The following is a 20,243-nucleotide window of genomic DNA, read 5'->3' as shown; positions in this document are numbered from 1 at the left end:
GTTTCCCATTGCCTCTGATACCGGTTAAAAGTACGCAAGCCAAAGGCAACAAACAATCTTCCGCCACTTAGCAGTTTCTCCCAAGATGGCCTACCGACTCCTTAATGATGGTGATATTGAGGGCTTCCATGCCTATAGGGCCATTCTGCCGAAGCCCATCAAGCGGTCTGCATCCGAAATCGAAGATGACGCTTTTGAGCAAATCTATTCGCTCCGCAAATCCTCTCGCCTAGCAGAGTTCCAGGAGAGAAATTGGACTCCTAGTCCTATATCTGAATGTAAGCATGGACTCCTTGCCACTCGCAAACAAAAGACTAAACAAGCTAGTTGTTGGCATAACCCTCGATGATCTCCCCATCGCTCCGCTTGGAACCTCAAACCCGATTATGATGTACTACCTGGACTTTCCCGTGAAGAGAAAGCTGGATTGGAGTACAGACGAAAATGGGAACCCAAAGCGCAGAAACCTTAAAGACGCAGGGTCGTTGATCGCCGGGTTTGTTCAGACCCGCGGCGAATTGGCAGAAACCCCTTGTAACTGGTGCAGCCAAGGCAAGGGAGTCTGGGAGAGATGCGTTATTGGGTCCGATGTACAGGACGGCAAGCCGATGAGTGAGGCATGCGCCAACTGTCGTTTCAGCCGCCGCCCTGACTGTACTTTCCGTGAGTATTTGGCCATGGAGAACACGCTCTGCTGGCTAAGCATATTCAGGGACCAGTTATGACCGTGAGGAAAGTCTGGAAACTGATTCAGTGGCCGACTACGGTGCTCAAGCATACCAGTCGCCTTTTCTGACTCCCCCTTCGAGAAACCAGCGTCGCGCGCCATTCTTGGATTTACGGCTTCAGTCACGGCGAGTTGTTGAATTACCAGACGACAACACCCTAAACACAGCTCTAGAAACTGAGACAAAAACCTCACTCAGAGCCCCGTCCCGCCACGATGGCAAGGTCATTCCATTTCCCCTCGATCCGAAATCAATCAACGATCTACCGCTGCTGAAGCAGGCCTCGCGTGATCTGGCTGCACACTTGGCGGTGGTTGACAAGAGAATAAGGCAGCTTGAGGAGGAGGAAAAGAAAAGAAAGAAAGCCGGGAATCCTTGGGACCTGTTGTAGCCTTGTTTCTGTTGTTTTGTGGATTGTGCTTTGAGTCTGGTCCAGCGTTGTTGTTAAGCGTTATCTTGTTTATTTCGATTTCCTATTATGGATAAGAATGATACTATCGTGGTCAAGTACCAGATATATTCGCGTAAAACTGTTGGTTCTTTTATATTTGCAAGAAGTACCTCGTCCTGAATGGGGCTGTGCTCCACCGGCAGGAATTTCTGTTTTTGGCAGTCACGTCCCGCCGAGTTCTCTCATCACTGAACAACACCCAGCACAGAAGCCAAGCGATAAATCACCAAGTGCTATTTGGGAAATTACAATATGACCACCTGTTCTGCTGAGACTGTCTCAGACATCAATGCACTATCTGAGTACTTGAGTGACCCTCAGTTAGACAACCTCTCCTCTGCACCTCCAGTGGATTGTATAATAGTATGCGCCTCGCAAGTCCTTTTCGGAGCCGAAACAATTTTCCATACACTCGAGCAAAAGCCTGATCTTACAAAATGCCTGGTGCTTTGCGGCGGCATCGGCCACTCAACGAAACTGCTCTACGCCGCTCTCCGGCATCACCCTCGCTACTCAAACCTCGCCAACTCGATCGAAGGACTGCCAGAGGCTCGAGTGTTGGAAAAGATTCTGGATGAATCATTCGATCGTGACAGGATTACGGCGCAGGGATGTCAGATTCTGATTGAAGACCAATCCACCAACTGTGGGCAGAACGCGTTGTTTAGTCGCCGCGTGCTTGAGCGGGCAGGTTTCCGGGACATCAAATCGTGTATCATCAACCAAGACCCGACGATGATGCTTAGAACGAAGGCTTCATTTGAAATGGTTTACGGCGATATATTGTCCCAGGTCTCGTTCCTCAGTTTCCCGGGGTTTGTTCCCAAGGTGCGATTATCGGACAATTGGCTTTTGGAGTATGAGCATACGGACGACGTGTCTGGCTCATGGGTACTGGACCGGTTTATTGAATTGATTCTGGGAGAGATACCGAGGGTAAGAGATGATGAAGAGGGATATGGTCCACGCGGGCGAGGTTTCATAGCTCATGTTGACCTGCCAGCTGATGTCGAGCTGGCGTGGTCCCGGCTACGGGTTTTATTCGAACATCATGGACGTAGATAATATAGAATTATGGATCCCAAGCGACTGAAGTGCAACGTAGCGAGATATTATGTCTTATTGCATTGTATGCAACTATCGTTACATGTCTTCCAAAGGATATACACAGGACTGTCCCGTTCATAACCTGAGCCTCATATCCGTGCAACGGGCCACTGATCGCCCAACCTATAACCCTCTTGAAATGGATCCGTCGAGTCAAGCACAGCCTGTCTGAAGCCGGTTATCCAAGCACGGCCCTTTACCGTAGGCAAAACCGCGGGATATTTCCCGACTGTTGTAAGTCCACGAATGCGACTCACAAACTCAGTCCCTATTATGCTTCGGTGCTTGAAGATTTCTCCTTCCTTAATCTGGCCCCTTGCATGCATAACAGCTAGCCTAGCACACGTCCCGGTACCGCATGGGCTGCGATCGAAGCGACCGGGTGAAACAACCACAGCATTAGGTGCAACTTTGTATCCGTCCTCCGTTCGAAGCGGCTCTGTGAATGAAATAACAGAGAACCCCGTTATCCCTGGGTTCTCAGGGTGGATAGGGGTGTATACAGCCTCAGTCGCACGCTTAATCCGCTCGCCAATGTCAATTAATTCGCGGGAGTAGTTGCTGTTGACAGCCAGGCCCAGGGAGGCAGCATCCACAATCACGTACATCATCCCACCGTATGCAATATCAATAGATATCTCGCCCAGATCGGGAACTTGGACTTTGAAGTCGAGCTCGAGCGCAAAGGCGGGGACGTTATTGAATTCAACACTCTTACACTTGCCTGCTTCGCACTCTGCAGTGACAGTTACCAGTCCAGCAGCAGTGTCCAGTGTAACTTCAGTAAGGGGCTCTTTCATCGGGAGCATCCCGGTCTCTAACAGCACGGTCGTCGTACATATTGTATTAGAGCCGGACATGGGCGCATATTCGGTACTTTCCATGATCAGAAACCCGGCGTCGGCGCGAGGATCGCAGGGTGGCAGAAGAAGGTTCACATTCATTGGAGCACGGCCTCGAGGTTCATTGAGAACGAACTGTCGCAGGTCGTCTCTTTTTGTTTGGAAATGCATCAGCTTGTCGAACATGGTCTTGCCGGGGACATCAAGGACACCGCCGGTGATCACGTCGCCGACTTCTCCTTCAGCATGGCAGCCGACGATATGAATAGATCGCGAGAAGGTCATTGCCAGACAGAAAGCAGATTTGGTGAGAATCGAAAGCGGGTATTGCGTGAGCTCGTGAAGAGGATAGAGAGGGAAACGACGACTGCGCCTGTTGTGGTCATTTTTGTGGTCGCGTGTCCTCGTTTAAATAAAGGTCAGCCTGGGACCATATTCCGGAAGGTCTGGCCACTTTTGCCATTACACGAACGAATGCAGGAGTCGGGGATCATCGCGGGGTGGAATGCGGGAGGCGCTTCCGGCGGGTCTCAGCTCGGGTGATCGGTTTGGAGGCGTGGGGGCAGCCAGACGAGCGGGGTTGGAGGTTGAAGGCTGGAGGTCCAAGCTGAGAATCAGTTCAGGAGATCGAACGATAAAGGATGTGTGTGTAGGAAAAGGAAACATGGACGGGGAAGTTGAAGAGCTTCCAATAGTGTACTTGCCGCATGGTAGGGATACCGGGAAAGCTCCGAATGGATGAGTCGAGATCGCGTGAGGTGCGATTATCAAATCTCCACATAGGGAACGAATAAAAAGAGAGCAATTCTAATATGCAGGAAACGGGGTCGTGGACTTGGTTAGAAGCGTGGGCTGGGAAGGAATATTGAGCAATGCGTATTACAAAGAGGTTGGTGAGAGGCGTGGGGAGTACAGTGGGTGGAACTACTATTTACGAAGACCAAGAGAGATGAAGCTCAATGTATCGTCAAGATGTTCATTCATGACTCACTCAGGAGACCACTATATAGCAAATCAAGACAGTAGATGGATGTATACATAAAGAAAAGACACCGACATAAGTACTTGTAACCGCGTGCACTCAGTTTCAAGACTCAAAAGGTGTAAGTGAGAGAGCATATAAGAAAAGATAGACGAGATACAAAACATTGGACAACTAGATTGCCATACATAGACAAATAAATGGAAAACAGTGGATTCAAACCCCCCCATTTGGGCAGCGAACCTAGGGAAACTTCCAGGCAGCATTTTATGCTTGCTCTGGTAAAAACCTGGTTGGGGCCGATACATGAAAGGTGGAATATATTGAGATGTTTGGAAGATGATGGTAGGATGAGAGAGATAGTGGCCTGGACACCGCAGGCGAGTGAGGTAAGGGTAGGACCGAGGATGTGGTAGGTGTCATGGAGTGGAGATGAAGGTAGGTAAGGGTAGAGTAAAGGTAGAGTAAGACATCCAGTGATGATAGAGTGAGGATTATTGTAGAGAGAAGATAGGATGATATGAGTTGAAGATATGGTAGAGTAAGGTCAAGGTAGAGTAAGGTCAAGGTAGAGTAAGGTGAGGTCAAGGAGGGTTGATTTCAGCGGATAGAAGAGGGGCCCAAGGGATTTCGGAGGGATGAGAGTAGGTGTTTGAAGGTAGAAGTAGAAGGTCGAGATAGAATGTAGTCCACTCAGTTGTGGAGTGTTTGAGGTCGTGTAAGGCAAGTAGATGTAGTAGTAGTAGTAGTGGTTGTTGTTTGAGATACTCACCGCGAGGGGCTTCACCTCGACGTTGCGACATAGGGCTGCCGACCCTGGTCTGTGACAATGGTTGGCCCGGCCATCACACCATCGGGCCCGATGGAGGCGCCAGCAGCTATCCTCAACCTTAACTGCCTACGTCGTGGGATCATACCTTCTCGTGGTGGAGGATCGTGGAGGAGTTTAGAAGTTGTCGGGAACATCGAGCATATCAATATCAGAATAGGGTTGACGAGGGGCCTCGAAGACAGGAGCATCTGGGGAGGAGGGAGCATCCATGTCCATGGCCGAGACATCTGAATCGGTATGCCCGAGTTCGTAGTGGAGTTTTCGATATTGGTGGGTGTCACGCAGATGGCGCATATATTGGATACGCCGCCACTGCTTCTTGGTGTAGATGAATGGCATTCCAGTCATGGTGGAATCGTTGTCCTATAGCGTGTTAGTTCCCAATGCAAGACAGAAGAGTGGAAGGGTACTTACAAAGTCAAGACCCCGGGGGGCGGCGGGGATAGGGTTGTTTCGAGGGCTTACGCCCTTTTTATAGCGGTTGTTTGTGTTTTTAGGGTAGTGGTTTTTTGGGCCTTGGCCAGGGCCAGAATTAGGAATTAGGGAGCCTTTGGAGCTATACTCTGGAGGAGGGTAGGCGTACTGGCCACGAGCTCCCCTCCAAGTGGGTGTTTGTCTCGGGCCAGCAGAGGCGTTCCACTTGACGTTTCCTTGGTTGCAGCGAGGGTCCGGACCCTGTTTCTTGTCAGTCAAAGCCGTCTTTAAACGTGAAATGAGAGGGGTTTATACCTGTCTGCGGTTTGCGTTCCCAGTGCCATGGGTTTGGCCGTTGCCCTGGCGAGGGGCATTTGGCCCTTCTCCGCCAGCGTTTTGCTTGCGAGCGGAGGGGTTGAAAGAAGAGAATTGAGGGTTTTGAGAGCGGTAGGCCATGATGATTAGGTGGAGAAGAGGTGTCAACGATAGGTTCAAAGCAAGAAGTCTCACACAAGAAGGTCACGGATTCCACCTAGTTAGAGTCTGTCGAGGCCACGGTCTGTGAACGGATCTTGCAAAAAATTGGACTAAACTTTCGGATTTTGTTCGCCTGGGGAGGTGAGGCTTTGTTTGAGAGATTTTTTAAAAGCAATTTAACAATTGGAAAACAACGTCCAAGGTTGGGCTCTTTTTGGAGGCAGGTCCACTTTTGTGGGTGTAGTTTCAAGGTCTGCGGAGTGGGAGAGTGAGGTTGTTCTTGTTGTCGTCGATGGAGATCACTTTCTCAGTTCGGATTTAGAGAAGGGCGTTTTTTCTAGATGTCTTCTTTCGTGGAGTAGTAGATGATAATGGTCACTGGGGAACAATGGAGGAGAGTGAAGAAGGAAAAAAAGAAGGGGCGTCTGGCCGCCGACGAGGGGTTCTTAAATAGACATCTGGGACTGACAGAGGAGTCATCCAGATGCCATGGCACCACAGAAAAAAGATATAAAGCCATGGCGATGTTGTGCTGGAGGGTCTTTCCGGAGAAGTATAAAATAAGGTTTTCCCCAGGAACAACAATCCTGAACTATATCGGCATGAGGGATGAAGTTGATTGGTCGATTCTAGTTATACATGATGCCCCTAAAAATAACAACGATGTAGCCTCATAGTGGGATAGTCTAGAGGCTTACGACACCCAGCGTCCATATCAAGACAACAACAATTCCGATCCTATCGAGACCCTCCTTCGTGTCACCGGCTAGCTCCCTGACTGAGTTTAAACTTTTTCCTCGGCTTCGTGCTATTTATCGACGAAGTGCTAGTATTGGACGCAAGGCTATCACGGTCCCGTTTCCGTTTCTCAGGTCTCGAGTCACGCTTGCGCCGCTGCTCTTCCTTAATTTCTAACCGTCGTTGCACTTCGTCTGAGATATCCTCGGTCTCCAATGACACCGGAATGGCGCCCTGAACATCGTCATCGGCGCCGGGAATCGCCACATCTGTTCGTTTCCGCTTTAATCGTTGCACCTCAAGCAAAGGTTCTTTTGACTCAACCCCTGACTCTATTTCAGTGTTTGAAAGCCTATTTCGCTTCCTTCTCTTTCGGCCAGAGTCATCTTCAGGGTTGGATGGCGTGGTATGCGTAGAATCAGTACCATCCCCTGTCGGCCGCACAGGGTCAAACCGACGACCCGCTCCTATTCAACGTTAACGATTACATGAGCTTGACTCAGTTCTTTCATTACTTATATAAAGAACCAGAAGAAAAAACTACAAAACGTACGTGGTGTCTATATTCCATTAGCAACCGTACGCAACAAAGCAGATCCAAACGGCAAGAACTTACAATATGTTTCTTGACACCCTCAAACTGCAGCATCAATTTATTCGTCCTCTCAATCATCGCAGAGATAAGCTGAGAGGCCTCTGGGTCTGACGAAACCTGCTCTTTCAACGCCTGGAGCGTGCTCAGGTGCGATGAAAGGACAGAGTCATGCTGTGTGCATATCTGTCCCCAAATATACACAGTTAGCGAATGTTCCAGTACTTTAAAAAAGGCAAACTGTAACATATGATAGCATTCGCAAGTAAACGTTTTTATAAGCGAAATAATTGGTCGGGGTATTGCAACTGCTCATTCACGCACCTGCGGCCATAACATGCCGGGATTCGGCGTGTTTCCAGCATTATTACCGCCCTGCTCGTCGGGAATTTCTTCCACGGTGGGATTAAGAGGCGTAGATGAGTCTGGGAGAGGCATTGGGGTGGATGGTTGTAGACAAGGCGAGACTGAGGTCCGGATAGAGTTTGGCAGGCCAGGAATTGCAGGCTCCACGCCAAGACTGCGGTTCCTGCTTGCCAGGCCAATCAGCGGCGGCCATTTTTGAGCACAAATATACACCGTAAAGTAAGATTGGTACCTTAGTCTGTCGACCACTAACTTACAACCCTGGAAATCTACTGGAGGCGTCTCATGTAAGGTTAGGTATGCTGGTACGGTATTGTATTCAATCGTGTATCCATACGTTATTACTGCCCAATGCGCCGTTCGCTAACGCCAACCCAAACCAAGTTACTAATACAAGCAGTCCTGATTACCATGCACCCGCGTCGAAATCAAATCTAGCCAGTTCCTTTTGCGAGTCCTCCACGTCCTTCTTCGCCTTCATGCGCATGTAGAAAATAGGACAGTCGCGAGACGAGCAGATAACCTCGCAGTGAAGACTGCCCTGGCACCGCTGACACTGCGTCCATAACCGTCCGAACCGAACCTCCAGGTCGGACATCTTGTTTAAGCTCTTGGTATAGAGTTCGCCCAGGCGAGGGCGACATGACTCACAGACGGCACCTGCTTTGACGTCCTTGCCCCTCAGCGGCTTCTTGCAGCCCAGGCAGGTTTCCGTCTTCTGGGTGAATTTCATTAGTCCACCCATTGTCGGCGCGGCCATCGCGATTGACCGGGTGTGCTCTCCGTGGAGCAGTTGCCCCACCTTCTTCTCGCCGAGAATAGGCTCGAAAATACGACCTAGTGGGTTGGCTAGCTGGTTGTCGAGGTAGTATCGCGTGTCAATGGGAATGTTGTTCTCAAGGACATAGATTGGGTCTTCGGCCTTTTCGAAGTTCTTCGCACCAGCAGCGCCTTTGACGATAACGTAAGCGACACGGTCACCAAGAGTAGGCGCAGAACCGGCATCACGCTTTCGCATGCGTTCGGCGAGCTCGACGTGGGCTTGTTTAGCCGTATAGACCTCTTTGGTCAGGGCTTTCGTAATCACCAGTTTCGACATATCCACCTTGTTCTGCAACAAGTCGGAAATAGTGTCTTTTACGTAGCTAAAGGGAGTCAGCAAATCATGTAAACCAGCATTGGGTGGAGACGTACTCTTGAGCGGCTTCTTCGTCGCGGTCAATTAGGATCTTATGCAACACAGTCTCAATGACGTTCTGGACGAGCAAGCAGTTGTCTCTACGAACGGTCTCAATTCCTTTCGTGTCCATTTTGTCGTACTTGTTGGGGTTCGTCCAGAAGAGACCTGCATATCGCTTCTTGTTGATAAGAAGATACGGGAAGTAGACCTTTTCGAACTCCAGTTTGATAGGCTTGATGAATTTTGAGGAGACGTATTCAGACGCCTCTTGCCCAAGTCTCATAGCCTCTGCAAGTTCCGTCACGCCGAACTTCACCATGACCGAGTCAGTATCACCGTAAACGACCTTGGCATCGTGAGAATAGCCGTTGGCGATGGTGTATTTGGCCTCGACCTCGGCCTTTGTTTTTTCAATCATTTGACGACCATAACTCGTTGTACTACTAGCAATCGGTAGACAGGGTAGTTTACCGACTGTAGCACCAGTCAAACCGTAGACACTGTTGGCACTGATCTTCAACGCGAGCTGCCGTCCGTTGAGCACAGCCTTCTTGAATGGGTCGGTTTCCATAGAAAGGTCCTTCTTCGCCTTCTTTCTAGCACCCAACAATTCTTCCAAAATCTGTGACAGGAGACCTTTTCGCACTTTCGGAGTACAAAACATATCTCCACTAGGGGTGACAATATAGTCCTCATCCTTGACCAATCCAGCGGCGCTGTTTTTGTTGAGTAGAGTCGTGTAGCAGAGGTTGTGCGCTTGCATGATGGAAGGATACAGAGAGGCGAAATCGAGAGTGGCGATGGGGACCTTGTAATAGTCGCGGACGGGCTCGATAACGGTGGCACCCTCGTAGTCTTGCTCGTCTGTTGATTTCATGTTGGGAATCACCAGCTGCTGCTCCAACGCTTTACGGTACAGCTGACTCAAGAACTTGACTTGTTGCCCGCGGGAGAGCAGGAAATTAAACGGAACACCTGTTACTCTTGCCATCTCTGTATAATTGACCAGACACATCAGTTTGTCCATCAGCCGTTGTGGTAGGTATGCATCCTTCAAGCAATAAACAGCCAAACGACGCCGTGAATCGGGGGTACCGTTATAAAGCTCGGTAATCATCGTATGATGGACGTCTTCCTTCTGCTCTCCAAGGAACTCGTATGACACAGAGTTGAGGGTATAACTTCGCAGGTTATGATCTCTCTGGACGAGTTGAAGCAAATCCAACTGTATTCTCCCGTTTGTATTCGTCGTCTTCGTATCGCGGTTACCCATTTGCTTGCTAGAGAAATTCGACTCCTTGGCCTCAGACCTCATACCATTGAGTCGAGTCCAGTAGGGGAAGTTGGTACACTTGAGATGCTTCGCTCTGTCCAATAAATAAGGAAAATCGAAGTTGGCAATGTTATATCCAATAATGACATCCGGATCGACTTTTTGAACAAAGTCTCGCCAGGCCATCAGCATCTTCTCCTCCTGCTGGAACTCCAAAATCTGGGTGTTGACGATCAAACTGCAAGTGTTCAAAACAAAGACATTTCGGACGAACGGTTTCGACTCTCCATACCGAGTCACTACGTTGGCGATCTGGATGACCGGGTCTTGGTTTGGTTCTGGGAAGATCCCTTTTCGTCCCGCACACTCGATATCGAAGGAAAGAATCCGTAGCGGCGCCATCTTGGCCCAGTCACCAACCGGTTGATGGGCGACGAGATCACGGTAGTCAATGCGCGCTTCGAGCTGACAGTTTGAAACCTTGTCCTCTGGCGCGTGAAGCTGGTATTTTCCTGCCGGTGCCTCAACCCAGGACATACCTTGAATGCCGGTGTCAATCATGAACCGGAGAAGGTACTGAATGCTATCGAAAGTCAAAATCCCAGGCTCAGACTTGTTCCACAGCCCCTTGTAGTTCAGCGTCTGGGCCTTTGTCTCCAGAGCACTTCGCAACTTGGGGACGTGCTTCGGGTCCGTCACAGTGATTTTCAAGTAGTAGCTTTTCTTGTTGCCCTGGAATCCATAAATGTTCTCTCTCATCGTTATTTGGACGGAGTCGACAACGGTCGTAAAGTGTGCGAGCTTCGTCTCCAAGAAAGCACGGTACGGGTTGCAATCCTCCTTCGTGAAGCCAACAGGCGCAGCGATGTAAATATAGTGCTGAAAACCGGTAACATGGAGCAAGACCGACTGGCCAACCTATTCCAAGTCATCAGAAAAAAAACCCCAGAAGCTCTCCACCGAGAGTAAAGAACATACCTCCGTGACACCAAACAGCCGAATAGCAGCCCTCCCCCCATCCGCCGTCCCCTCCTCAGCATCAATCTGCTGGAAGCAAATATTCTGCGTTTTCGGATCAAACTCGCCCAGCGGCGGACGCTCCCACTGCTGGTCCTTCTCCGAGTTATTCTCCTTCAACCCACTGATATCCTGCGTCAATTTTTCCAGCACTTCCTCTTCGAATTGGCTTTTCTGCGGCTGGCTCGAGCCGCCAACTCTCCGCTGCGCCGCATCATTATGGGTCCGCGGGCTGGGTTTCACGGCCGCAGCAGGAGCAGGCTCAGTATCGATCTTGCGTTTCTTCATCCCGGGGGGTGATTGTACGGCGCCGCGGGGGTTCGTGTTTGTTGCGTCGCCCAGAACCCGCTTCTGGGGCATGGCGATGGCTTCAGGCATGGCGGGCGCTCATAGATAACGCGGGAGTGTGCGGGCAAGGGCGATGGCAGAGGCGTGGAGCTCGTTAAGCTGCGTGTATGGAATTCGGTTCAAGGAATGTGAGTGAATGCCCGGGCCTGTGTTTTGGTGCAATCTAGGCGCGGACGAATCTGGGGCAGGATAATTAATTAGAGGCGTGTCTTGCGCGCGCGTGACGTGACCCGACGCGTTGAGCGGCATCACGTGATAATGTACATATTATGCATGCATTAATTGTGCCAGTGCAGGAAAACAATCTCATGCGATAATGCTGTTAGTCTTCAATGGAGTAGGCTCGCTTCGAAGTTGACGACCTTGAGTCATGTATTCGGTGAATTCTATTGCGCTACGCCGTGATCTGCTGTTATTTGCCGACATTTAGATTTCGCGTCTCAGACTTATACTTCGAGATATATATAATTGGTTTGCATTCGCAAGAACACTGCGATATATGAAATATACCACTGAAAATTAAATATTGGGTAGATTTCTGAGTAATCGACTCTACCATGCTATCTGACTAATTTAGAATTTGATCTCGTCAAACCCTCGATTTCAAAGATGTGCAACAAGCTCAATCTCTACCTCTGCATCAAGCGGTAAACTAGCAACAGCAACGCAGGTCCGACACTAGAGAACATATTAGACAACTGACCATAGCTCAGATAGGAAACAAGGGAGAGTTTATACCGGCTTCACCCCATCATTAAAAACCTTGGCATACCCCTCATTCACCTTGGTGTAGTGCTGCATGCTGGAAAGGAAGATGGTTACTTTGACGACTTTGCTAAGATCACTACCACCAGACTTGAGGACCTCTTCGAGGTTCCGGAGGGCTTGGACCTTTATGTCTATATTAGCAGGGCAAATCTCGATATGGTGGTGGGTGGTGTATAAGTATGGGGGTTCTACCGTTCTGTCCGATGCATCGCCATCAACGAACTTCCCAGTCTTTGGGTCGATGCCAAGACTCCCTGAACAGTAGATCGTGCCGTTGATGATGATTCCTTGGGACATCAGTGGGCTCGGGGCCGGGGCGTTGGGGCTTAAGATGGCGGCCTTGGTGGATGACATATTGGTGGTTTTGTGGGTATCGGATTTAGAAGGAAATTAAATATATACCCGCAGTAGATTATAGTAGATTATAGTACGGAAAATGTGCTACAAGTGATTTTGAGTGATAATATAAATATTATATAGGCATAACCATTGGAGCGCGGGTGAATCGGGAACGCCTTCCCCTCCAGGCCAGGGAGTGAGCGCAGGCAGGCGACAGCGAGAGCTAAACCTGCACTGTACAAGCCTACGTTAACATCAGAGCCGTGTTATTTCTCGCCGCGATTTGCCTCCACAGACTCGTTTTCCGGTCTCCATCGCCCGGCCCTTCTGCCCAAACCTGCTCGAGGACACCGATGCCGGGGCTCATAGACCCAATAGCATGCGGCTCCACCTGCGCATACCAGGCTCTAAATCGGTCTTGGAGGCGAGGGTCGAAGGTCTCGCTGGCTGCAATAAATGCTGGCCAGTACAGAGGGGATGCTTGGACTTGCCACTCGGCTTTTATCCGTTCAACGGCTTCAATGCCCTCGAGCACCTCCTCGACGAATGGCTTCAGATATCGATGGTCTAAGAGTCTTATGTGTTGTGCAAAGTATATTACGATGGCCTTGTGGAAGGCCCGCGTCATATCGTGAATAATGCCTGTGTTTGCTGCGAGTCTTGATGTGACATCTGTATGTGCGGTGTCGGTTTGCCAGTCCATGATGTTCGTTTCCAACTCGTCGCATCTTTCGGCCAGCGGCGACGGAATGTTCTTGTTTTGAGAGATCTCTCGTACCTCGTAGACGGCGTTAATAAGGTCGGTGGCTTTACCAAGGAATACTAGTAGGCTCTTCGGAATGGCATATATGCTTTCATAGGCACCGGCCTGTTTCGTGTCGTCGGGGCCTGCAAATGGCGAGGTCACCAACAGTGAGCCCTCGAGAACGGCATCAAATCCATAACATGATGGAGATGTGGCGTCCGTCTCGGAAGCTTTTATAGGAGGAGCGCGAATCGCTGTACTCTCGTAGATAGTGCGTAAATAGAAGTAGATGCGATGAAGAGCTTTGGCCTTGTTTGAGTACTGCGTCTTCCACTTTGCGGTCTCAGTAATCAGCCTGCAGGCAGCGTCTAGGTGAAGACCGCAGCTGGCGATATCACCCGATATGACCTAAGCCAATATGAACTCATTATCCAGCATTCAGTGACGAGAGTCTTACATTGATGGAGATCATAGAAAGCATAGTCGCCAGGAACTCCTTATATTTTGGCCTGACAGTAGATGTAGACCTGGTCTTAACAGAATCCTTAAGCAGAGTCATGGCCGTGCCGTGAAAGTGCATAGCCTCTCTCCTCCATTTTGTCGCTTCATCGCTCCTGGACTGGAGCCTGTTGTGCTTGGATAAATAGAACGCGCTGACTGATAGCAATGTAGTCCTCAGAGCAGCTCGGATTTGGGAAGTCGAGCCGTCAACAACCATCTCGCCAGCGCTTTGCAACATGCGGGGTAGATGAACGGTCTTCCAAGGGCTTTTGGGACTATCAAGGACTGGGAACAGGTGAACGACCGTGGTGCCGTAGTAGTGCATCAAGAGGCGTTCATTGCTGGACAGATGTTCCGGAGACAGAGACCGTGGAATGACAGGACTGAAACTGATTTCCCAGGTATCTCGGGCAGGGTGTGAGCTGTCTATGCCTTGAAAACCAAATATATCGAACTCGCTGAAAGGGTCAAGTGCAAGAGGTTCGTCTTCAGTGGCGAGCTGGAGCGAGTTAAAAGGGTTCATGTACGGTCTCTCGATGGGATAGATCTCTTCCTCCGGAATAGGAGCTGTGATTGTCGGTATTGCATCGGCAATCTCTTCAGCGACCGTAGCGGAGTCTTCTTGATCTGGAGATGGTGGGATAGACGCGCAGGCTGTTTCTGGAGGAGTCCTTGTAGGAGCTGCATCGCGATCGGAATTCGACAAGTCGAATACACCAAAACCTCCTACAAATGTAGAAGACACCTCCCCGTCTCCTTGATAATCAACCTGCCCTGGCTTTATCGCATCGATAGCAGCCAGGGCCTCATCAACCTGACACGATGGAGGTGCGTCCTCATTGTCACCTGCAATAGTTATTACCTATACAATTCACAGATACAGCGGGTGAGTACATACCGGACATGAGCCGCCGTCTACACGATCCAGTTAGAACCGGCTGCTTACCAACTCCCTGGCTATCGTCCTCCAGCCCAGTCCCGGGTGCCATCCACTGCAGTCGGATCCCATATCCACCGCAGGGAATGTCTCTCCGGCGGCATTGGCGACAGACTGGTCGTCCCTCGTCGCATTTCACCTTGCGTGCGCGACAGGTCCAGCAGCCTGTGAATGTTTTGTTATGCCTGCGAGGCCGATTGGCAGAGCGAGGAGAGTGGGTGGGCATTGCAGGTGGATGAGTTGTTGGAGAAAGAAGGAAAGTCAGAGCGAGAGTTGGAGTTATCTGGGGCTAATGCTGACACTGATAACATAGTTAAGCTGTCTACCCCAAATATTATTTACGCAGATTTCTTGCAAGGATTCTCATACTGCTTAACTGCTGCAATCGATACCCGTTTATACCTATTATGTATACGTTTAGAAATAAGTAATCAAGCAGCAGCCCTCCCCCTCGTCTCAATAGGCAAAACCAAAAATACCAAACCAGCCAGCACAAACAACGCCGCCGAGATCCAAACCGGCATATCCGTCTCAACCCCAGTATACGCCGCAATAATCGGCGCCATAAGACCCGACAGCCGATTAAACATAGCCACCAGCCCATTCGCCGTGCCCCTGACCGGCGCGGGAAACAGTTCCGGTGTATACGAGTAAAGCAAACCATAGACAAGATTCTGGAAGAATGCAATCGCGCACGTAAACCCCAGCACGGCGGCGTTTGTAGAGGCGCGTGTAAATAGGAATAGGAAGACGCCTGTGCTGATGCATGCAATTGTCCCTGTGCCCTTGCGCCCGATATGGCGCATTTCGACTGTGATTCCGCCGAGTAGGGAGGCGGGGATTCCGCAGACTGCTTGGATGGCGTAGTTGCGGTATACTTGTGCTGGGGAGGTGCTGCTGTATTCAACGCCTTTGGCGGCGAGGTAGATTGGGATGAAGGAGTTGTAGAGGGGGTATGCCATCCCGATTGAGCACCAGAGGAAGAGCATCATGGTCGTCGAGAAGGCAAGACGGGGAGTTGAGAAGAGGGATTTTACCTTGTCTGGGCTGAATTTGGTGATGCTGCGTTTGAGGATGTTTGTGGAGGTTGTGTTTGGTGCTTCTTGGGTTTCTTCAGAGCGCTGGCTTGCAAGCTGGGCGTCGATGGTCTCAAAGTGGGTTACTGTAAGCCAGGTGCTGGTTCGATTTCGAGACGCCACTTTTGATACGACATCCACTGCTTGCTTGTCGAGTCCTTTTCCCAGGAGATATTTGGGGGTTTCGTAGACCCGGAAGAGCAGACGTGCCAGGAACATGGCCAGAGTGAGGCCGCCGAAGGTCCAGTAACAGTATCGCCATCCGAGATTGTCCTGGAACGTGCATTGACCAGAAGGCGTGTCGGAAGGACAAGAGTATTTTGCCATCAACGGCCTAAGGCAGGTCAGTATACCAATCCACCGACGAATATGGTCAAACATACCAAGCAATCAACGCAGCAACAGCCTGCCCAAGAGACCAGAATGCCGACTGCATGGTAAGCAGATATTGATGCGTTGCAGGAATGAACTCCAGAAAGATGGCGCTATCCACAGGCTGATTCCCACCAGTCCCCACGCCAATAAAGGCGCAGAACACCGATATAGCAATGAAATTAGGGCTGCCAGCCCCAACCAGCCCCGAGACAGCGGATATCAAGAGAGTAACATTAAACGCCAATCGCCTGCCAATAAAATCCGCTGTCATCGGCCAAATACTCGATCCCACGACCAGGCCGGCGTACTTGGCTACAGTGAGGAAGGCAATCTTGTCGACAGAGAATTCGACTTGCACAGCAGGACTGATGATAGTTATAGCCTGCATCCAGAACTGCACAAATAATTATTTTCAGCGAAAGAATGCAAGCTGCTTCTAGTATACGCACATTATCAATAAACCACCCCAGGCCGGTCAACGCAAAGATCTTCCATTGAAACGAGCCCATCCCAAGGTCAATAAGGGCCTCGTTCATGATTGCCACTTTCCTTTCATACACTTCGTCCGCGCCCTGGGCGATAGTACTAGTGTCGATTCCGTGGTAGTCGACATGGCCAGTAGTGATATCTTTGTGGGCCGTATGAACGAGATTCGCCTCTTGCTCTTGGGCGGCCGGTGGGTCTTTCTTCTGGTTGAGCATTCTGTTGTCTGCCATTTTACAAAGTTCAACGAGCCTGCTTTTCAACATTAAGATGTACTGCAGACTTTAGGCGATACCCCGCTTGATACCCAGGTCGTGCCCCGCGTTGTGCGGTGGATCATGATAGAAAGAGATATGCAACTGATAGGAAAGCTAGCCTATTCTGGCAAAATATTCCTTTCACCTGACACCAAACAAGTGGTAAATACTCTGTGGTTGTACCTTGCGCTTGGTATGAAATTGACTCAACTGTTGATATCAATGTATGAAGACTGGTGGAACAAGAAATCTACTTCTCCACCGGCGGCTGGAATACCCCAAATCCAGAAACTGCAGTGCAGATCTGGACCTGACAGAGTATGAAAATAAAAAGTGGGGTGAATTCAGGCAGTGTATCCTGGGCGCTTTGAATACCCTCATTTCAGTATAGTACAGAGGCAAATGATGGCGGCTCAAATTACCGGAATGCGTAATGTCAGCCTATCTAGATTGCATAAATATCCAATGTATACTGGAAGAAACGGATAAGATACAACACTTTCAAGTGATCACTACTCTCTGATATCGTACCTTATTCTAAATGGCTCCCCCAGTTGCACTCGAAACTCCACAAGCTGGCATTCTCCCCAAAACACCAAAAACCCAACATGACCCAGTAGGACCAAGCCAGGCTGGCACTACACTATTCAACCCAGCAAAACACCTATCCTTCTCGCCACCCTCCAAAACCCTCCAAATGTCCGACCTAGCCCTCGAGCCGACACCCCTCTCCAACGTCGCAACAACAGAACCGTTTCCACTCCTCTCCCACGACGCAGTCCTTGCGCACCGCCGAGAGATATTCAGCCCTGACGTACTCGACAACTGCATGCACCACACACGACCGGGCTCCGTGCAGATCCGCGGGATGGCACCGCGCTACGCCCCCTTCATCCACCAGTTCTGGCACTCCCCTGAAGTCCTGAGAATCATCAGCAACGTTGCGGGCGTGGAACTTGTTCCGGCGATGGATTATGAGATCTCGCATGCTAATGTGCAGCTCGGGGGTGGGGGGTTAGAGGAGGTGCGTAGGACGCCTGTTGAGCCGCCTGTTGCGACGGAGGAGGCGATTGGGAATTTTCGTCGGGAGAAGGAGAAGATGAAGGAGAGGGAGGCTGTGACGGATCAGACGAAGCCGATTATTGAGTGGCACAAGGACTCGCATCCTTTTGTTTGTGTTGTTATGCTGTCTGACGCGAGACATATGGCTGGGGGTGAGACAGAGTTGATGAAGGGGGATGGGTCGACTTTGAAGGTGAAGGCGCCGCAGATGGTGAGTTGTCTTAGCATTAATGGGGTTATAGCAATTGCTGACTTCGGCTAGGGATGTGCTGTCCTACTGCAAGGGCGATATATCACGCACACCGCAGCGCCGGTAACTAACATGCCGGAAAGGGTTACGATCGTGACGTCTTTCCGGCCAAAAAACCCTATGCTGGTGGATGAGATGACGAATGCAAACATCAGGAACAAGTCTCATCTTTCGGAGCTGTACTACCAGTGGACAACGTATCGTCTGGACGTGCTGGCAGAGCGTGCGCGGATAGTTGCAGAGACGCTGCGCAAGCGCTACGAGGAGAATGTCAAGCAGTCAGATCCAGAAGGAAAGAAAGGCCTGTGTCGTATCGAGACGGTGGACGTCGCCGCGATGCAGAAATGGGCAGACGAGCAGATTGCTTATATCCAGCAGACCATGTACGAGATGAGGCCGCTTGGGCAGTAGCCTAGCATCCGATTCTCTTTATTAGCTGTTAACAGTTGCAAATGAGTTTGATTGACTGTATATATTCAGCACAACTATCCCAGTAGGATCGTACTGTTCGTAGTATTTGCTATACCTGCGTCACTTGCACTCCAGGAGTTGAGTAGCATGTCTACCACGCAGCTAAAGTGCTTCATGTGAAATTGCCGCTCAAGAGTATTTAGACGAAGAAGGATATAGGCCCGCTGGGACCCATCAAGAAGAGTCAACTCCTTCGCAACAATCCCAATCGGCCAGAGAAGTGTACTTTCGTACGGCGAGCCTTCGGGCAATAGTTGCACCAGCTGGACTGCCCACAGGGCCAGGCGATTCTTGGACAGGTCTTGATTAATCCACATGCTTTCACGCTGTCGTCTGTAGACCATGCCTGCAATTCGATACAGTTCTGACATTATCATCTGGTCGGTTGGGTTGTATGTATTGATTAAATGTTCGACACGGTGGAAATGGGGATCCATCGCTAGATATAGATTATCCCAATGGAAATAAGTCTCAGCATTCTCTGACGCCACCAAGGCGAAGCTAGGAAACCAGTCCAGCCTTCCATCCCAGGCGGAAATTTCTGCATCAGTCACAGTTGGGTCACCGGAACTAATACGCGCGATAAGGCAAGGGAAAGCGAAGCGTCCGGGACTGGAAAGTCGGTCCAGGGAGATCTGAGCCGAGATCCCGGTGAGGTAAAAGTCAGACAGAGTTGGCGCCTGCAATGAAGTTGATCGGACAAGATCGTTGTACCAGAAGAGACTTAGAAGAAAGTCAAACTCCTTGTCCACAGGCCAGAGCAAGGGCTGGGAGCAGAGTTGGGCTATGAAGCTGAGATGGGGAGACCAGTTCTCTTGGCCTTCCCCAGCGAGCTTTTCGAAAAGGAGTAATAGCATGCAGCTGGCAAAGACGCTGATTATAGTTTGATTGTGCATTCCTTTGAGCTCAACTCCAGGCATATCAAGCTGGGATAGAAGCTGGCGACACCCGCCCAGTGCCTTCTGCCTCAGTCTCAGCATTGCTGCGCCCATGCCGAATGATCCATTCTCCCAGCTCTGGACAGCACTGAGTGCGAGGAGCGAATCCAGGACAACACGGCACTGCATGGCGAGTGGCAGCAAAACGGTCAGGAATGGGTTTGTAGGTCCTGAAAACGCGGGATAAGTGTTAGAGAATCTCTGGATGTAGCGGTCGAGAAGCACAGATTCGGTAGCATTGAGCTCAAACGGCCAGGCTGACAGCCCAGAGATCCTGCTCGTTAAAGCGACACCATGGGGACTGTTCATTGCAAGGGCTTTGCCTGGGCCCCTCCTCCTCATCCCTTCTCTTCGTACGTCGTCTTCCCATACGAGTTGGACATTGTTCTCACACGGTAGTCCCAGTCTGGTACAGTTGCGGCATGGGGTGCCTGTGCCATCGCACTTCTTCTTTCTGGTTCCTGTTAGTGATGCTCGGCGGGCCCGGCGTCAGTATACCTTTTCCTGTAGGTCCAACACCCGTTGCGCGATCTGCAGTGTTTCTGTGTGGAGCTCATTTCGAAGAATATTAATAGTTGATGAGCCCGTCAAGATGCGGACGAGACTGTGAGTCAGTTAAAGCGAGCCTGAGTTACTCCAACTCCCCCAACGGTCGCCATCACTATTCCCAATTAGGGCATCAGTTCCCCAGGCC

At 50.4% G+C, this 20,243-nt stretch overlaps 12 protein-coding genes across 12 annotated transcripts; 3 read left to right on the top strand and 9 right to left on the bottom strand.

Annotated features, from left to right (window-relative positions):
• Positions 1 to 85: 85 nt before the first annotated feature.
• Positions 86 to 1,119, top strand: ASPVEDRAFT_80948 (DUF3716 domain-containing protein; the record flags this gene model as incomplete). Its single annotated transcript, XM_040816952.1, has 3 exons — positions 86 to 278; positions 328 to 663; positions 713 to 1,119. 3 exons carry the CDS (start codon positions 86 to 88, stop codon positions 1,117 to 1,119), a joined length of 936 nt encoding a protein of 311 aa, XP_040665100.1.
• Positions 1,120 to 1,431: 312 nt separating this feature from the next.
• ASPVEDRAFT_50806 (YdcF family protein) lies at positions 1,432 to 2,244 on the top strand (the record flags this gene model as incomplete). The annotated part of the gene is made up of 1 exon (XM_040814371.1): positions 1,432 to 2,244. One exon carries the CDS (start codon positions 1,432 to 1,434, stop codon positions 2,242 to 2,244), a length of 813 nt encoding a protein of 270 aa, XP_040665099.1.
• A 131-nt stretch (positions 2,245 to 2,375) lies between these two features.
• On the bottom strand, positions 2,376 to 3,413 carry ASPVEDRAFT_80946 (proline racemase family protein; the record flags this gene model as incomplete). Its single annotated transcript, XM_040816951.1, has 1 exon — positions 2,376 to 3,413. The coding sequence occupies one exon, from the start codon at positions 3,411 to 3,413 to the stop codon at positions 2,376 to 2,378; it is 1,038 nt and encodes a 345-aa protein (XP_040665098.1).
• Positions 3,414 to 3,528: 115 nt separating this feature from the next.
• ASPVEDRAFT_38757 (uncharacterized protein) lies at positions 3,529 to 4,178 on the bottom strand. The gene has a single exon (XM_040811774.1). The coding sequence runs from the start codon at positions 3,792 to 3,794 to the stop codon at positions 3,591 to 3,593; it is 204 nt and encodes a 67-aa protein (XP_040665097.1). The 5' UTR covers positions 3,795 to 4,178; the 3' UTR covers positions 3,529 to 3,590.
• An 837-nt stretch (positions 4,179 to 5,015) lies between these two features.
• ASPVEDRAFT_69757 (uncharacterized protein) lies at positions 5,016 to 6,215 on the bottom strand. Its single transcript, XM_040816037.1, has 3 exons — positions 5,672 to 6,215; positions 5,357 to 5,617; positions 5,016 to 5,305 (listed from the first exon to the last, which is right to left on the bottom strand). The coding sequence occupies exons 1-3, from the start codon at positions 5,810 to 5,812 to the stop codon at positions 5,057 to 5,059; spliced, it is 651 nt and encodes a 216-aa protein (XP_040665096.1). The 5' UTR covers positions 5,813 to 6,215; the 3' UTR covers positions 5,016 to 5,056.
• Positions 6,216 to 6,430: 215 nt separating this feature from the next.
• On the bottom strand, positions 6,431 to 7,616 carry ASPVEDRAFT_38753 (uncharacterized protein). Its single transcript, XM_040811773.1, has 4 exons — positions 7,488 to 7,616; positions 7,188 to 7,349; positions 7,125 to 7,131; positions 6,431 to 7,038 (listed from the first exon to the last, which is right to left on the bottom strand). The coding sequence occupies exons 1-4, from the start codon at positions 7,599 to 7,601 to the stop codon at positions 6,593 to 6,595; spliced, it is 729 nt and encodes a 242-aa protein (XP_040665095.1). The 5' UTR covers positions 7,602 to 7,616; the 3' UTR covers positions 6,431 to 6,592.
• Positions 7,617 to 7,935: 319 nt separating this feature from the next.
• Positions 7,936 to 11,377, bottom strand: ASPVEDRAFT_125903 (DNA-directed DNA polymerase delta POL3; the record flags this gene model as incomplete). The annotated part of the gene is made up of 3 exons (XM_040806308.1): positions 7,936 to 8,674; positions 8,724 to 10,900; positions 10,961 to 11,377. 3 exons carry the CDS (start codon positions 11,375 to 11,377, stop codon positions 7,936 to 7,938), a joined length of 3,333 nt encoding a protein of 1,110 aa, XP_040665094.1.
• Positions 11,378 to 11,950: 573 nt separating this feature from the next.
• Positions 11,951 to 12,469, bottom strand: ASPVEDRAFT_124424 (uncharacterized protein; the record flags this gene model as incomplete). The annotated part of the gene is made up of 3 exons (XM_040806178.1): positions 11,951 to 12,025; positions 12,086 to 12,238; positions 12,308 to 12,469. 3 exons carry the CDS (start codon positions 12,467 to 12,469, stop codon positions 11,951 to 11,953), a joined length of 390 nt encoding a protein of 129 aa, XP_040665093.1.
• Positions 12,470 to 12,698: 229 nt separating this feature from the next.
• ASPVEDRAFT_124623 (Zn(II)2Cys6 transcription factor) lies at positions 12,699 to 14,863 on the bottom strand (the record flags this gene model as incomplete). The annotated part of the gene is made up of 3 exons (XM_040806199.1): positions 12,699 to 13,607; positions 13,657 to 14,546; positions 14,599 to 14,863. 3 exons carry the CDS (start codon positions 14,861 to 14,863, stop codon positions 12,699 to 12,701), a joined length of 2,064 nt encoding a protein of 687 aa, XP_040665092.1.
• Positions 14,864 to 15,068: 205 nt separating this feature from the next.
• ASPVEDRAFT_50802 (MFS transporter) lies at positions 15,069 to 16,624 on the bottom strand (the record flags this gene model as incomplete). Its single annotated transcript, XM_040814369.1, has 3 exons — positions 15,069 to 16,047; positions 16,097 to 16,482; positions 16,538 to 16,624. The coding sequence occupies 3 exons, from the start codon at positions 16,622 to 16,624 to the stop codon at positions 15,069 to 15,071; spliced, it is 1,452 nt and encodes a 483-aa protein (XP_040665091.1).
• Positions 16,625 to 17,369: 745 nt separating this feature from the next.
• On the top strand, positions 17,370 to 18,551 carry ASPVEDRAFT_126231 (uncharacterized protein; the record flags this gene model as incomplete). Its single annotated transcript, XM_040806345.1, has 3 exons — positions 17,370 to 17,852; positions 17,928 to 18,108; positions 18,175 to 18,551. 3 exons carry the CDS (start codon positions 17,370 to 17,372, stop codon positions 18,549 to 18,551), a joined length of 1,041 nt encoding a protein of 346 aa, XP_040665090.1.
• Positions 18,389 to 20,143, bottom strand: ASPVEDRAFT_508488 (uncharacterized protein). Its single transcript, XM_040814385.1, has one exon. It carries the CDS (start codon positions 19,889 to 19,891, stop codon positions 18,626 to 18,628), a length of 1,266 nt encoding a protein of 421 aa, XP_040665089.1. The 5' UTR covers positions 19,892 to 20,143; the 3' UTR covers positions 18,389 to 18,625.
• Positions 20,144 to 20,243: the final 100 nt, after the last annotated feature.

The sequence above is a fragment of the Aspergillus versicolor genome, assembly GCF_001890125.1.
Source record: "Aspergillus versicolor CBS 583.65 unplaced genomic scaffold ASPVEscaffold_2, whole genome shotgun sequence".
In the NCBI taxonomy this organism is placed as follows: domain Eukaryota; kingdom Fungi; phylum Ascomycota; class Eurotiomycetes; order Eurotiales; family Aspergillaceae; genus Aspergillus; species Aspergillus versicolor.
Note: the sequence above shows the minus strand (reverse complement) of the source record. Positions and strands in the feature narration are given on the sequence as shown.